General features: G+C 37.4%; 1 protein-coding gene and 2 long non-coding RNA genes across 3 annotated transcripts; 2 read left to right on the forward strand and 1 right to left on the reverse strand.

Annotated features, from left to right (window-relative positions):
* Positions 1–6,370: 6,370 nt before the first annotated feature.
* On the forward strand, positions 6,371–8,500 carry LOC138132567 (uncharacterized). Its single transcript, XR_011160107.1, has 2 exons — positions 6,371–7,271; positions 7,332–8,500. It is a non-coding gene; the product is annotated as an uncharacterized lncRNA (long non-coding RNA).
* Positions 8,501–10,180: 1,680 nt separating this feature from the next.
* On the forward strand, positions 10,181–11,255 carry LOC138132568 (uncharacterized). The gene is made up of 2 exons (XR_011160108.1): positions 10,181–10,725; positions 10,882–11,255. It is a non-coding gene; the product is annotated as an uncharacterized lncRNA (long non-coding RNA).
* A 3,037-nt stretch (positions 11,256–14,292) lies between these two features.
* Positions 14,293–15,088, reverse strand: LOC138132566 (transcription factor Jra-like). Its single transcript, XM_069050122.1, has one exon. It carries the CDS (start codon positions 15,086–15,088, stop codon positions 14,396–14,398), a length of 693 nt encoding a protein of 230 aa, XP_068906223.1. The 3' UTR covers positions 14,293–14,395.
* Positions 15,089–16,592: the final 1,504 nt, after the last annotated feature.

Raw genomic sequence — 16,592 nt, forward strand, 5'->3', positions numbered from 1 at the left:
ACCACAAATGCAAGTGCGTTACCACGCCGACGCTCAACCAGACGAATCAAGAGATGGCCAACCATCAAGTGAACAATCCACAGCAGCACTGCGTCCCTCCTAACAAGAACGACCAAACCGCGTTGATCAGGATGTTCCTGGAGCGAGACAGGAGTACCCGAAATCAGAGCCCACAAGAATCCGAGGGAACCAGCAGGAGTTACTACGTGGTTCCGGACTTCTCCAAGTCGATAAGAGTATTCACTAGAGAGGGCATAGACGACAGCCAGACATAGTTAAATGGGCTAAGCATGACCGCCGCGTTACACCACTGGTCAGACGAATACAAGCTAGAAGCGGCCCGAACCAACCTGAAAGGTCCAGCCAGGGAATTGTATGAGGGCAGAATAGAAGAACGTAGACGTACCTACTTCGAGTCGAGAGTACTTTTGGAAGAACCTTTGTACAGAAAACCACACAGACCCAACGGTGGAAAGCAAGACTGCTCGCATGCAAGGCGCGAAGGAATCTGTCCACGCATATTGCAGCATACTCATCATCATCAAGACAACAACGATATTTTTGTGACCCCACCCATTGTGAAATATACAAAACACTTATTCAACCATTTATTCAAGTATTTGTTTCGTGACGACTCCTTTGAAAATAAATTGAAGAGCCGCCTGACGCGAGTCTAAAGAAAACGTGGTGGTATTTAACAATGCAATAACTCTAGAGACAAAACAAACAGAAAAAATTCAAATCTAAAGCAGTGGTGGCTTGTCAGGTGAGGCAACTGAGGCCGGGCCTCAGTAGGAATCAGGAGTGGAGGCAGTGAAATCAGAAAATAAAACTGCAGTTTTTAACGGTATTAATTATTAATTTGTAATCGAATTGTCCATGAATCTGAAATCATAATATGTCGTTACTTGAACACCACGCTCCAATAAACACAGCTTAGATCTCGACATATCAATCGCAAAAGACATACGGATTCAAATCCATGGATGACTCGATTACAAATTAATTTGATGGCTCGATATATTGCAAACACATTTTCTCTAATCCAAAGACGCCGTTGGCACCCAGATATCCAAGTTGGCAAATTCTTTGACACCTTCACAAATTGCAGGTATTCGGAGTTTTACCGTTATTTATTTCCACTTTGTATTGTACATTTTTTTTTTACCAAGCTTTAGGTAATGATAATAGCCCATACAGTTTTATAGCTAATTAGTAATTATGTACGATCTTATTCTTAAAATTGCAATAATAAGAGACAATAATAACACAATCAAATTGCTTCACTAAAAAATTATTTTCTCAATAGCGCTCGAGATAACACTTTTTTTAATGCTTTGGTTTCAGCAGATAAAGGTTACACACCTTTAAATTTAAGTGATAATATCATTTCAGATATTGTTGAGCCAAATATACCTGACACTATAGCAAATATAAAACAGAAGTCTTTACATGGGAGATATTTTAAAGAACTGGAACAACCAGAAATTAATATTCAGGCTTCTCATGCATGGCTTAAGAAATCAAATATTCACCCTGAGACTGAGGGTTTTATATTTGCAATACAAGATCGTGTTATCAATACAAGAAATTATAAAAAACACATATGCGATTTAAAATCGATCATCGATAAATGTAGGATTTGCGGAAGTGAAGGGGAAATCATTGAACACATCATTTCTTCTTGCACCGTTTTGGCTCAAACAAATATAAGAAACGTCATGATATATTCGCTAAAATTATACACATGAATTTAGCTGTTAAATTCAATTTATTAAAGGATACACAACCTCATTACATTTATAAACCAGAAAGTTGTTTGGAAAATGACAATTACAAATTATATTTTGATCGCACAGTTTTAACTGACATTCACATTCAGCATAACAGACCAGACATTATTATTTTAAATAAACAACAAAAGCAAGCATATCTTTTAGATATAGCTGTTCCAAATTCCCATAATATAACACAGACATACATATAACACAAAAATTAATAAATATTTAGAGCTCTCCGTTGCTATGAGTAATCTTTGGAGTTTAGAAAAAAATTCTATTTTACCACTTATAATTTCAGCAACGGGAATAGTACCGCAATCTCTTTTTAAAAATTTAAAAATTTTGGAATTAGAGAACACATTGGTGGTTGAAATTCAAAAAGGTATACATATTATTATATTCATGTCATATCGTGAGGAAATTCCTTAACATTGACACAGAACATAATACACAACAAAGTCAAAATGCGGAGGCGAGACGCCGGTAATTATGTTGATAAGCACTGCACTATTACTTGATAGTAATATCCGTAATAGTGTATGTACTCCGGCAAAATTGCCGTGCCGCCGGGTGACGGAGGGATAGTATTTAGAATACGAATACTTTCGAGAATTTTACAATAGAAATTAGCACTAGGCATTAAGAAAAAGAAATACATATCATAAACGGATATGAAATTATAATCTGGAAACTGCAATGTTCTCTTTCTAAAAAATTCTGTTTTAATAAACCGATAAATTGATAGATGTTTATTTTATTGATACATTAAATTCGATAAATTCATTTAAAAGTTCTGTTTTTTATCACAAAAGTTTTTAAAAATTATAGAAATGTGGACATCATTTAACAGTTTTCGAAAAAACTTCATTGAAAAATAATAGTTTAAAGAATGCAACAGCGGCAAAACAGGCGGAATTACCCACAATTGAATATCTTATAGCCATCCGCAGTTACCTGACATGGCATCCTTTTCCAAATGCCGGCGAGTGCTTCTCTCTTACATCCAGCAATACAGGTGGTCCATCGTATTGAATATTCAATCTCAGCTACAGTCGTACAGTAATCTACAATCGGATTCACCTCCACCTCGTTCAGTCATTCAAACGGTAAAGCACAGGTCCGCACTCGGGTTTGCTCAATGGGACGGTACAAACATGTAAACGATAAACACCTGACGCATCTGTCACAAACCAAGGATATACAGTAACTCACCCGGGGGATTCCTCCCCCTAGCCCGATCATGACGAGGGACTCCAACCACGGGCGTCGTCTTCAGAGCGCTACATTCCTGGGTGTTTTTTTAAATTTGGCGTTGGAGAGTCGATTGAGAACATAAGAGCGTAAGATTTAAACAGCTGATCCGTTATCCGTATAGTCTATGGTGCATTCACAATCAACTCTTCAACGCCAACTTCGACGCCAAATTAAAAAAAAACACCGTTATATACTGATTCACATAACTTTCTGACCCTAACGAAATTTAAATGCAGCCAGTAATTCGTTATTCAGTTATATGAAATCTGGACACTCCTGGCATTATTGACAATCACTTGACAATTCTTTTTTGTATAATTCTGAAATAACTTTTGTTAATTAAAATGTGTTAGCATGACAAAAAGGTTGATATAATAGATATACGAGTCAGTTTCTTAAATAAAAACAATATTGTCGATTACTGCTATTTTTCAATTTTTATAATTGAAACTTTTGTGAGGGATGTCCAGACCATACAAAAGTTTTAAATTATTCATGTTTTGGATCAAGTTATGAATGAAAAACGTGTTACGGACTGCGTTTAAATTTTGTAAGGCTCGGAAAATTGTGTGAATCAGTCTGCATATCCATATTTTTTATTTTTTTGTAGTAATCCAGCAACCCCGGATTCGGGAACATCAACGCTATCCTAGCTATACGTGGCCAAATTGCTATAAACAGACAACGATGATATATTTTTTATACTAAAAATTTGTGAAAAGAATGTGTTTTTTTGGTGAAAAAGGGATGGATATAATCCAATTTTTACCCTTTTGCGATGACGTCATTATCTAGTAACTTTACGGATGTTTGAGCTAGGATCAGAAACAAATTTGAATTGATCATAAATAACTATACCTAAATGTGTCAAATTTGTTGACAATTGCTTCGAAAGGTTATGTTTGTAATCAATGTATAGTTGAATTTTTTTAATATGGTATGAGCCAAACTGTGATTTTCTTGATAATACGATTGGTCACATTGAGTGTCAACATTTTTTTTATGTAACTGAGCCTGCGCTCTAACGAGCGAGAGTTTATTTCAAATTCGAAAAGGTTTCTCCTGATTTCTCATTAAATTTGTTTTGAAAATGAATTCACGGAAGAAAGGTACGGGAAGTGAAGTGAACATAACCTTAACCATGACTTGGTGTCAAATTGTTATACAGCTGGTCCATATGTCCAAATTTTAGGGTGGTACAGTATGGTTTTTTACTTAATTTTGACACTGACAATTGTTTATTAAAAAAATTTCACTATATGTAATAATAAGTGAAAGAAATTAAAAATTGTCAAATTGACAGGAGCATAAAATAACCTCAAAGTGACCATCAATAAATAAACGTGCCTTTTTTTTTGTTTTTTTCTGTTTCTGTCGTTTCAATAAAGAGAAAGCGGGGAAGGAAATCGTGACGTCACCTTAAAAGGGTAAAAATTGGACTATACCTCGATCCGGCGCTAATGAAACTACACCAATGGAAGCCCTGTTTGTTATACTTACTGAACACAGTAGAAATTAAATTAATTTTTTAAAATAAAATTTGCCATTTTCTCAAAAAAAATTGTTATGTAAGGTACCAATTTTTTTTACTTCATCGTTTAGTTAGTAGGAAGGTCTATCAGAAAGAGATGAAAAAGTGGGGGTTGCTATTTAAAAAAATTGGTGATGACGTCGTTTAAACAAGTTGGACGTCACAGGATGGCATTTTTCAAAATAAAATCGCCCTGTCCGAGCGATTTTCGAAAAAACATCGCATAACGCTACTATGAATTTTGTTCTAAACTTTATGTTCACACTGTATACGTAGAGTTCTGTTAAGGGCTGAAGGGACATTTGATGGGGGAAACTTGCGCGGTCCAAATATCCAACCAATAGAGGTAAAACTATTTCAGAAGAACATGTTACGTCATCAAGTACCAACCACTCTTATTTACCAATAAATTGACCTTGTCAAACCACAGAACGGTCGAACGAAATATTCTGTGGTTTGACAAGGTTGCTGCACATCCCCACCTAATGTCCCTTCACGAAGCGATTGATTACTGACTGGCACGGAACCTGACTGGAGTCTACCGTCATTCGCGTGGAGGGAGAAAAGACTGGAGATGGCACTAATTCAAATAAGTGTACCGGTCCGCGAAAACTACAGAGTCATAAAAGGTTTCTGAATATAGACGCTAGGCCAATGGCTTCCTTCGCCTTCCTTCCAGGCGCATTGTGCTTCTTTATCTAGCGCATTGTGGACTGGGTCATAAAAGGTTGTTGCACGTGCTTTTAGAGGGTTCGGATTTTTAACATGGGAAGCATAGGAAATACCATCTCCAGTCTTTTCTCCCTCCACGGTCATTCGGGTCTACAGGGAATTTAGATCCGGTTACATGAGTTGCATAAAGCGATGTCAAGTCGTTGTTGAAGTTAACATAATGTCAAGCGATTTGATTGGAGGATATTTAACATTTTATATGAATCAGCCAATCAAATGGGCGGATTTCCGACTTGACGCGTTGTTAGCTGACACGATGTTAACTAAGCTTTTTCTATTTTGCATTTAGAATAAGTCTATTCTAGCACTCAAATGACGTCATGTGAGTGCTTTAATAGGTCGTTGGCGTGTTAGAATAGACTAGTAAAATTTACTGTATTGATGTTGGTAGCGTGAAGTGTCAACTGACAGATGTCAAAAAATAAATCTCGCATAGAACAAAGCAAATTAATAAATAACAGTGAACAAAACGTTTAATTTTCATTCTGGGATTTGGACTTCTCCGGCAGTAAATTTTCTAACGTCTTTTGTGCAATTTACCTAATTTGCGGCGGCGTTAGTGATAAACTTTCTTCAGCATTCATTTTCTAATATCAAATGCGAAAATAAAAAAAATCTGACGTTTTAAATTAATGTTTTTCACAGTCGACTAAAATTATGCCACATAAAAAATGTAACCAACCACCGCAAAATTCCCTACATTTAAAATTTTTATTTTTTTATTTATAAAATGGTATAAAGCGGCAAAATAGAAAAAATAGTACAAAAGATTCGTTGCAAAAGGTCCTTCAAGCACTCATTTGTTCCTCAACTCAATTTCAAATTCGTACTTGAATAGATGCCTTCTGCAACTTATACAGGGTGTTAGGTAAATGTCCGGCCAACGTTTAACTGGTAATAGTATTCATCAAATATGACATAAAAGCTTAGTAACATTTTGGCCAATTCCAAAAATTATTTTGTATTATTTCCCTTGATTTCCCCCTTTTATTTTGACGAGCCGTTCACCATAATGCACCTTTATTAGATAATTTATGATTTACAAATGGTATCTTAGCATTATCATTGATATTTGAATTTGTCATTTTGACAAGATTATAAAATGGCACAATATTCTATCAGTGAATATGCTGATGTGCATTTGGTGTATGGAGAATGCCTAAACACTACGGCGTGCCAGAGACAGGTGGGTGCCCAGTTTGTGCGCGAGTTTGCGGATCGCGTCGTTTTCCAAGTGCCGTCCGGGCAGTGCGGCAGCCCCTCAACCAGAGCACCGAGACGACCACCGGCCCTCGAGGTGTGATCGGGACCGGTGTCGTTTTGTTGACCGATGCCTCTGCTTCGTCGGAACGACTCCCACAAGAGCCAATTCGTCCCGTCTCTCGAAGCGTTCTTCTGTCGAAGAAGATCGCCGTCTCGTAGCCCAGCTCACTTTTACCGGAGCCAGGCTCTGAAAAGAGCCGCAGTCTCGTTTTTTGGGGAGAGGAGTGAAATGACACGACGCTTGTTGAGTGTAAAAACTAACTTGACTTTTCTCGGCCGGCGCCGCCTATTTTTTAGAGAAGTTGGGACTAAGCTGCACTAGCAAAACCTAAAGTTGACTCAAGTTGCAAAAAACCACTTTGCATTTGCAACAGCAATTTTATGGCATTAGTCATTTGAAATTACTTTAAAACTGTACTTATATGGAAAATATTCAATCCAAACTATGATTTTCTGGTCCCTTTGTGCCTTTATTTGCTTCAAAAATATGAAAAAAATGCTGTTGCAAATGACAAGTGGTTTTTTGCAACTTGAGTCAACATTAGAGTGGTATATAAGGGAAAGTAGGCTCGATCCTTCGATCCTGGTTCCTAGGGGAGTTTTTGAGAGTTACATTTTCTGTTGGCAGCATCTACTGTTTACTATCAAGCTTCAAATATCTGTCAGTTCGGTCAAGCGCCAAATTCAAAACAGAAAAATTTCTTAAAATGGTTGGTTGCACGGCACCTTATTGTTCTGCCAGATCAGAAAGAGGTATTAAAATGTTTCAGTTCCCAAACGATGCGTCACGCAGACAATTGTGGATCCAAAATATTGGGAAACCATTGAATTGGCAGCCTAGTTGCCACAGACTTTGTGAAGTAAATGCAAGCAAATCTAAATAGTTAACATAAAATTTACATTTTATTTTCACTCTTGAGGACAACAATCACTGTGACGACAATGTTCAGATATATAGTTCAAAGCGAAATTTTGGAGGTTTACATTTTCCAAGTAGCTGCTTTTTTACACTTATTCGAATATGTGAAGAAACATTTAATCGCCATACAAAAGTTTTACTTTCCAATCAGCTTACAGAGACAACATACACTTCTATAGTATTGTCTATGTCTTCCCACATCATAATTCCAGCTTGCTGTAAACTTGCCCACCTCATTATAAAAAAAATTCTAATCATTCGCTCAATATCACTAGCAAATCACATTACGGAAAATTTACAGCACAAATGGCAAAGTTTTTCCACAAGTTGTAAGTTTGTAGTTGAACACTGTAATTGAACTTATTTTCTTCCATAATTGTGTTTATTTTGCACCTACTCTTGAAATGTCACCTGTCACATCCACAGAACAGTCATATCTAACAATTTTGACAATAACAGTGCAGCCAATCAACAATCGACAAACGCCCCTAGTTACCAGGATAGAGTCTACTCTCTACTAAATTATTATACTAATTTTAGCAAAACCGAAACGCAAACGGTGCCCGGTGACACAGTAAATGTTTGGGCAGGGATTATAGGCAATGTTTTAATTGGTCCATGGATATTACCACAACGATTAAACGCTGACATTTATCTAATTTTTTTAAGAAATTCGTTACCTGAACTTTTGGAAGAGTTGCCACTTGCAGTTCGTGTTGAAATGTGGTTCATGCACGATGGCGCGCCATCTCATTTCAGCAGAAATGTGCGTAATTTTTTAAACGTGACATATCCACAGCGATGGATTGGTAGAGGTTGTTTTTGTAAGAGGTACACACCGTATAGTTGCGCAGTAAACCAACGTTGGTTCGCTTGTGCCCCACTCTGCTAAATCAATCAGCTGTTCGTACATTCAGTGGCGTCCTGCTTTTCAGTTGTGGTACCCAAGTTTAATTTTGTTGTGTTGTATTGAAGATTGTGTTGTAATAAACGACAAAAAATTGTATTTCTTAATAGAAACCTGCACTCTAGAACATTGTTCTCTGTAAGACAAATGGAATAGAACGACGTTTTAATTAATAAAAAATATAAAATAAATTGAAATAGTTTGGTTACGCCACTGCTCATAACTATGACGTCAGCTTCGCGCAGGTTGTTGGCTCCGCCTATGTACCTCTTACAAAAACAACCTCTAGAGGTGGTCCTACTACTTGGCCCCCCAGATCCCTGGATCTCAATACATGTGATTTTTATCTGTGGGGACACATGAAAGCCCTGGTATACAAAACACCTGTTGGAAACCAAGACGATCTTTTAAACCGGGTGCTGCTGAAGCTGAACACATCCGAAATCATCGTGGAATGTTGCGGGTTCAAGATTCATTAATACGGAGAGCTCATGCTTGCGTAGACGCAGATGGGGGCCACTTTGAGCATTTACTTTAATTTTTGTATTTTGTATTAAACGTTATTGTAGTTATTTTCTTCCAAAAATTAAATTGGTTACAATTACAAGGGACTGTCTAAGGTGACAAGATGGTGACATTTGTTCCAATTGATAATTGTCAGATACAAAACTTAGCTGTTGCTACGATTTTTAAAGCTAATTATTGTACAATAAGGCATCTATAGGCGGGTAACAAAATTTGTGGAAAATCTTCGCCGATTTTTTAATGGTTTTTGAAGAACTTTTGGTAAAAAAGTTACTAAGCTTTTATGTCACATTTGATGAATACTATTACCAGTTAAACGTTGGCCGGACATTTACCTAACACCCTGTATTTTAATATACAGAATGGTCCCGATATAACCTTCCAGAAAAAATCCAGTAATAGGTGACCATGAGTAGAACTCATACACAAAAAATGTTTCTAATAAAAGTCTTTTCGTTTTCGAGATAAAAATAATTGAAAATTTGGTCAAAATTTGCTGTACGCTAATGAGTTAATCGGTTTTAAAAAGGTAATTCTGGTTACTTGGCTGCAATTTCTTTAGCAACGGTACCTGTAACACCTATGACATTTGTCAAGTTTAATTTTAAATTTGCGAATCCTTCAAAAAGTTATGAAATTCACAAAACACGAATACGCCGATTTGCATTTATAAATCTATGGCGAAACACGTGGTAATTCAAGACCGGCAGGGCGACCATACGGCGAGCGTTTTCCTGAAGGAATCCTTCCGACTTTTGTGGAGCTAGGTACATCTGCATTTATGTGAGGTTGGTTCTGACTGATTCCAATACGATGGCGTCCCCGATCCTCCATTTAACCCCTCTGGATTTTAATTTTTGGGCCCACACGAAAGATTTGGTATACGAAGTTGAAATAAATACAAAAGGCCAACTCCAGAAACGCGTAACAGACGCCGCGAACCAGATTCGTAAAAACCCAGAAATGCTGAATTCTGTTTATGAAAATTGGTACCGGCGTACTCAAATGTGCTTAAATGCCAACGGAAGGCACACAGAACATTTATTATAAAATCATTTTTCTAGTCTAGTTTACCTTTCATTAGTTAGTAGATATTCCAAGTTAGAGTTGAAAGTACGAATATGTAAAGTGTAAATAAATTTATTCAATACATTATTTTGGCTATTTAACCACAATTAAGACGATACTCTTATTACACAGTTCTTCCACAATTTTGCAGACACTACCTACCTCTACATTTATTTACACATTGAGGAACACCACTTTATTTATTACTCACTCATCTCAGTCTACAAAATCAGCTTTTGTACCTAAATAAGCTGATGAATTAACGCACACAGTGTACAGCGTTTTTTTTCAATAAATGTCATTAATTTGATTTAGTTTGTCAGATTTGAGATTTGTCATAAACGATTCCGGTACTGTTACGTTTGAAAACTTTCTCGCCTTCACCATCCTGCGGAAGACACTCGCGCCTTCCGGAGCGAGGTTTTTTTTTGGACGGCACGACCGTCGCAGAAGTGGACTGAGGTGAGAGTGGTGGATGGGCAGTTCCAATGTGAAGGTGTGAAGACGTGATGGGGTCCCAGAAGTAGGTCAGCGCCCTGTGTGGACCGACGCCTAACGCCGGGGGCGGATTGGGGGGCCCCTCAATGAAAAGGTCCTCTTGTGTTGCGACCGACGCCTAGTGCGGATAGTTTCTTCCCCTGATCGCTGGGACGCCGTCCCCACTCACCGAGGAAGCGCCTCCACAACCCCGCACCGAAGGGAGGATCTTCGTCTCCGACTTTCCAGTTGGATAAGGGCGAACTCGGTAAATGTTTTCCCCTAGACATTCATTTTTTTGAACATGTGTTGTTCGTCCCGATGATACCGTGACCTTGTCAGGAATCGAGTCGTTATCGGGACGGACAACTTTTTGTGTCCTCCTTATCTTGCTTCGCCTCTGCTGATTTCGTTGTTTTTGTAGCAGGACGGCGGCGGCGAGGGTCGGAGCCGGAAGAAGATCTCCCGGAGTAGTCCGGTTGGATCCTCCGCGGTCAAGATCAGAGCCGACGGACCAGGGTGCAGGATCCAGCTCGGCAGGTGGTGCGGTGGTGGTCCCCCTTTCCGGGACTTACTTCGAAGACGAGGACAAGGGGTGACTAGTGAAGAGACGCGTGTAGTGAAGAAGGACCACCGTGAGGTGAAGTGTAGGTTTAAGGGTAGTGTAAGGTTTAGGTTAAGGCTAGTTTGTAAGTTAGGGTAAGTTTTAGATTAAGTTTAGTAGTCGTAAGTCTTTGTAAGTAGCTGTCGACGAAAGAAATGTAACCCGGAGGTTAATAAAGAAATTTATTAACGTAACATGTTGCAACTATGTTGCTTAGATACCCACTCTCATCCTTACAAACACCAACAATTAATTCCTGAGGGGGTCATTCACGAAACTCGGTAAGGCTCGATAAGGCGTTGCAAATTCAAAACTATGACAACCGACATTGTAGAAGTATTGTACATATTTGCCGTTTCGTTAACGATTTGCAAAGTTTCGTGAATCTCCCCCTAAACTCGGTACAATGAATGAGGGACATGGAATCCTGGGCAGTCTGTTATTGTCATTTCAAAAAGTGTCAATGTAAATGCACCTTTACTGTCATTATGATTGATATTTAAAAAAAAAACTGTCAAATTAACTTAAGCTTGGTTATGAGTAGCTAAGGTATGGTTTAGAAATTTTGACAACTGAATGACACATCTGCCCAGTTTTCCGTGTCCCCAACAGTACAGGTTGCAAAGACACACTTGTCATTTGTAACAGCATTTTTTTAATATTTCTGAACCAAATGAAGGCACGAAGGGACCAGAAAATCATAGTTTGGGTTGAATATTTTCCATATAAGTACAGTTATAAAGTAATTTTCAATGACTAATGCAATAAAAGTGCTGTTGCAAATGCAGGTACCTATGTTGCTTAGATACTGTCATCCTTACAAACACCAACAATTAATTCCTGAGTAGGTACGTATTTTTGTGGTCAGTAGCGTCGAATGGGTGTGGATAGGGGTTAATTTATCCCCATTATTTTGGACCTAATGAACAGGGGTTTTTTGGACTTGTTAGATCCTTCTAATGACCCAGAACTTTTTTGGCAGGTTATATCGGGACCACCTGTATAGTTGACTCAAGTTGCAAAAAACCACTTGTCATCTGCAACAGCATTTTTTTCATATTTTTGAACCAAATAAAGGGACAAAGGGACCAGAAAATCATAGTTTGGGTTGAATATTTTCCATATAAGTACAGTTTTAGAGTAATTTCCAATGACTAATGCAATAAAAGTGCTGTTGCAAATGCAAAAAGCAAATGCAAAAATGAGTTAAAATTGTTTAAAACTTTTCACGAATTTCGCTACCCGCCACTGGAGACCACGTTACGTGGTCGCTGTGCTTAGAAGGTTTACGTACGCGGCTGAACGGCTCGTTAATTTATGGGGGGGGGGGGGGGAAATGTAAAAAAAAATTGCCGATTTCGAAAAAGTGGTACAACCATGGCCTACTAAATCTGAACTGCGCTAAGCTTATTACGGCCGTAACAAAGCTCGGATTTTCAATGGAGCAATTGATTCCGCTAACCTCAAAAAATGTACCCTTAACCAACTCCATCTGTTAGCCAAATGGAAAAGAAAAATGTAATTTGAATTGAAATTATCCAATCACAATCACATAACGTGTTTATTTTGTTAGGTTAACACTTTCTATTTTGTCATTTTGACGCAAAATAAATTTTCACGAATACGTTTCATGAACGTAAGAATACCTAATAATTACAATAATCAAATTATGAAACGTAATATTTATATATTAAATGGAATTGCAAAATCTGAAAATGGATAGAGCACAGTAGAAAAATTAAAAGTAAAACTATCTATCTGCAGGAAGACAATACCTTTCTTGTAAGTTTATAATTTTAAAACCTTCCTACTTGTGATTTTATTCTGAATGGATTTCATTTTTATGTAATCTGTTTTTTTTTTTATTAACAAATGTTTAAAATTGGTTTCATTAATAATTGGATAATAACTATACAAATTTTATCTTTGTGTTTATCACAGGTAAATTATGGAATATATTAAATGTGGATGCAAAGTAGTAACCAGTGGCTGACAAGGATTTTTTTGGAATTAAATATGATAATATTTGTGTGGCAATATTAGCAAAGTTTTTTAAAAGCCCCACAAATTTACAGACCCCACGGTCTTGAAGCCAAACTAATCGTAACAAGGGTCTTGGAGTTGCTGTAGATAATAAAGAAGAGACATGTATCACAGTGAAATGTTTCATTTATTTTTTTTTTTATAATTTTATTAATTTCGGATTTGGTTTGGAGGTTGCTGGGAATTTGAAAATAACTGTTGTTATTTTCTCCGCATGTAACGCACTATTTTCCCTTGTTTGTACTTCAACCGTGATGAAATTCAAGGAAATTTAAATTATTGTGGCAATTTAGTTGATTTGTAGTTTAATATCTTTAAAGAGATGGCGCTAGTTAAGGGTAGATTTTTTGAGGTTAGCCGAATCAATCATTCAGCTAGTTTGTTACGGCCGTAATAAGCGCAGCGCAGTTCAGATTTAGTAGGCCATGGTACAACATAGAAAAATTGTTCATCATGACGAGTTCTATTACCGGTTAAAATTAATGTACCTACTTATTTCTGTTACACGTTGTATATGTACAACCGGGCCTTTGAGTCGCAAATTTGTTACCCGTGCTATTCTAAATCCACAAAATTCTCACTAAAAGCTGTCACTTTGACAATAGTAATTTTTGCCGTGGAGGTCGCCATTCACCGGACGATTTTCACTTGTTTTAGGAACATTTCGATCAATGTTAAATTAAAACGGCTGTTGAAACGACCGTATATAGCGTAGCTATAGTCATTGCTACGGCCATGATCGTAGGAATGGTGACTCGGAAAGATCTGGTTCGGTATATGCAGTGTATGTATAGTCAATATTTATGTTGTCATTATAACAAGAGTCTATTTTATTTATTGTAAAACAGAAGCTACAGATCTTGCAATTTATTAATAAAAATGTGATAGACTACAATAAAAATAAAAACAGTTTTAATAGTTATTTATGTTACAAGTGTTGAAAATGATCCATTGCTTTACGAACGGTAATATGGCGCCAGGCGCAGTCGAGCGGTGTATGCGAGTGAGTAAGACAATGGACTTTTCACAAGAGTACCATACAATAATTTACGTTACACTAGAAATAATACGATATAATCATTTGGTAGACATCATTCTAAAAATAATTTTTGTATGGCATGTAAACATTTTAAGCTTTATTTTCAGAGCGACATTTTGCAACTTTCAGTTAGCACCAAAGTACAAAACTCACTTTCTAGGTGTATATTTATTATAAAAAATATAAATATCTTACAAACAACCTATGTAGCTCTTAAACTTGGATTTTCTAACAAGCAATGGACATCTTAATCTAGTATTGAGTGTTAATGATGGGGCACCCACCATTAACATGTTCCATCACCTCCAACTTCAACAATCCCACGTGTTCTTTCAGCTGGTTAACCACTGACGTCAATTCAGCATTTTCGTTCTTCAACACTTTTACTTTATCCTCGAATTTTGAAATTCTCTCCAACTTCCTTGTCCGACACTTGGAGGCGGCCAGCCGATTCCTCTGTCTCTTCCTCTCCAATTTCATCCTCTCCTGGCACTCCATGTTGACTGGTGACATTGGCGACGTCGTGCTCACGTTAGGTACGGTCTGTGGCTCTTCTTTGATCATGGGTATAAAATCTGACTGATTGTTGAACACGGTGCTGGCACTGCTGTCAGAACCTTGCTGTGAGTTTCCGTTGTACAGGAAATTGAGAGCGTCGACGAATCCTCCAGCGAATTTCTCCTGTTCGACGGTGATATCACGCGTGGGAAAAATCAGTGGTGGCGATGAAGAACTCGTGATGTTGTTCGCCAAAATTATGTTTTCGATGGTAGGTGTGTCCACTTTTAGCAGATCTGGGGTGTCCAGTTTTAGGACTGAACTGATGTCGGGGGACGCCAATAACGACAGGCCTGAATTTAATTTCGACTGGTTCAAGTCTAGGGTTAGATTCTTCTTCATGTTGTTGAGGGATTTGTGGTTGTCGTTAAAGTTCAAACTGCTCATTTTGTACAAGACCTCAAGACACAAGACCACAACTTGAAAAATAAGTCGTCCACAGAATGACCACTAAAGTTAATAACGAATAATTCACGCTATTCGAAATTTCCATAAAATCTGAAACGAAAAAGTTAGGTTACGTTTATGTCACTTAAACAAAAGATCAACGAGAATACAACTGCCATGCAAGAAAACATGATCGAAAATAACAAATGTGAAGGTCTTAAGACCCAGGACGTGTCACAACCTTTTTTACACGTTAATTACCACCGATTTAGCAATATCCCCAATATCGTACTTACTTTACTGCTTACTGCTTCACTTGTATCAGAGATCTTGTATGCATTAGCTTTTCTTTTCTGTAACTCAAAGACTCATCACGTCATCATCTCGCACTACACTGATCTAAAATTTTCTTGAACGCTGTTTTAACTAACTTCACGTATCGCCCTAGGAATACTATCGAATATAAACACGACGTAATAATTATTAATTACCGATGACTCATACCTTTCTCAGATTCTCACAAAATAAAAATACCATGACGTCATTTCAATAAAAGAATAAACGTGTTTTATTGGTTGCATATACCACAGGAAGAGGATATTCAGACAGAATGGGACCGGTTAAAAGGAAAGTTTGCAGGAAAACCAAGGACTAAAAACCAGGACCAAGAAGATCCAAGTTAAACAAGGACTGATTCACCGAAAAATACAAAAAGGTTCTAGAAGAACGGGACCAGGCAAGATTAATGATACTAAATAGACAGCAGAAGAGAATCAAAAAAGATACGAGGCAGCAAGGAAAACAGCGAAACGAGTATGCAGGCAAAAAAAAAGAGATCATTTAACAAAGAAGCTAAGGACAATAGAAGAAAGTTACAAAAATAAAGAAACTAGGAACTTCTACCAGGATGCAAGGAAAGCAAGAGAGACCCAACAGAAAACGACGACATACCTGAGAAAGAAGAACGGGGAATGGATAGGGAAAGTTGAAGAGAAGCTGAAGAGGTGGATGGCCTTGGTGGATGGAGTACCTACTTTGATGAAGTCTTGAATACCGATAGCTATGAAGAGTAAGTGAAGGATTTGGAACCTCAAGAAAACGAAGAAATTGATAAATTAAAAAACAATGAAAGTACAGGAGAAAATGGCATCCCAGCAGAAAATCAGAAATACATTGGAGGAAAACTAAAAAGAGATGAAAAAACTGAAGATCCCGAACAAACTAAAATCGGTTTGACAGATATGCGGAACAAAATCTCAACAGACGGAAGACTATCGGAAAGTTTTGGAGTCAGACAGGGGGACCCACTATCCACAATGCTATTTAATAGAGTTTTAGAAGCAGTTTTCACCTTTCAGAGATAGCAAAATCTACACGCAAGGAATAGTACAGTGTGGAATAAAATGATTTACATCTATAATCTGTTTCAAAATCAAAAATCCACCACCTGTTGAATTATGTTGGCAGAAAAAAAGAAATCCCTAGAATAAGTTTCATTTTTCTG

Source organism: Tenebrio molitor, chromosome 6, assembly GCF_963966145.1.
Source record: "Tenebrio molitor chromosome 6, icTenMoli1.1, whole genome shotgun sequence".
Classification (NCBI taxonomy): domain Eukaryota; kingdom Metazoa; phylum Arthropoda; class Insecta; order Coleoptera; family Tenebrionidae; genus Tenebrio; species Tenebrio molitor.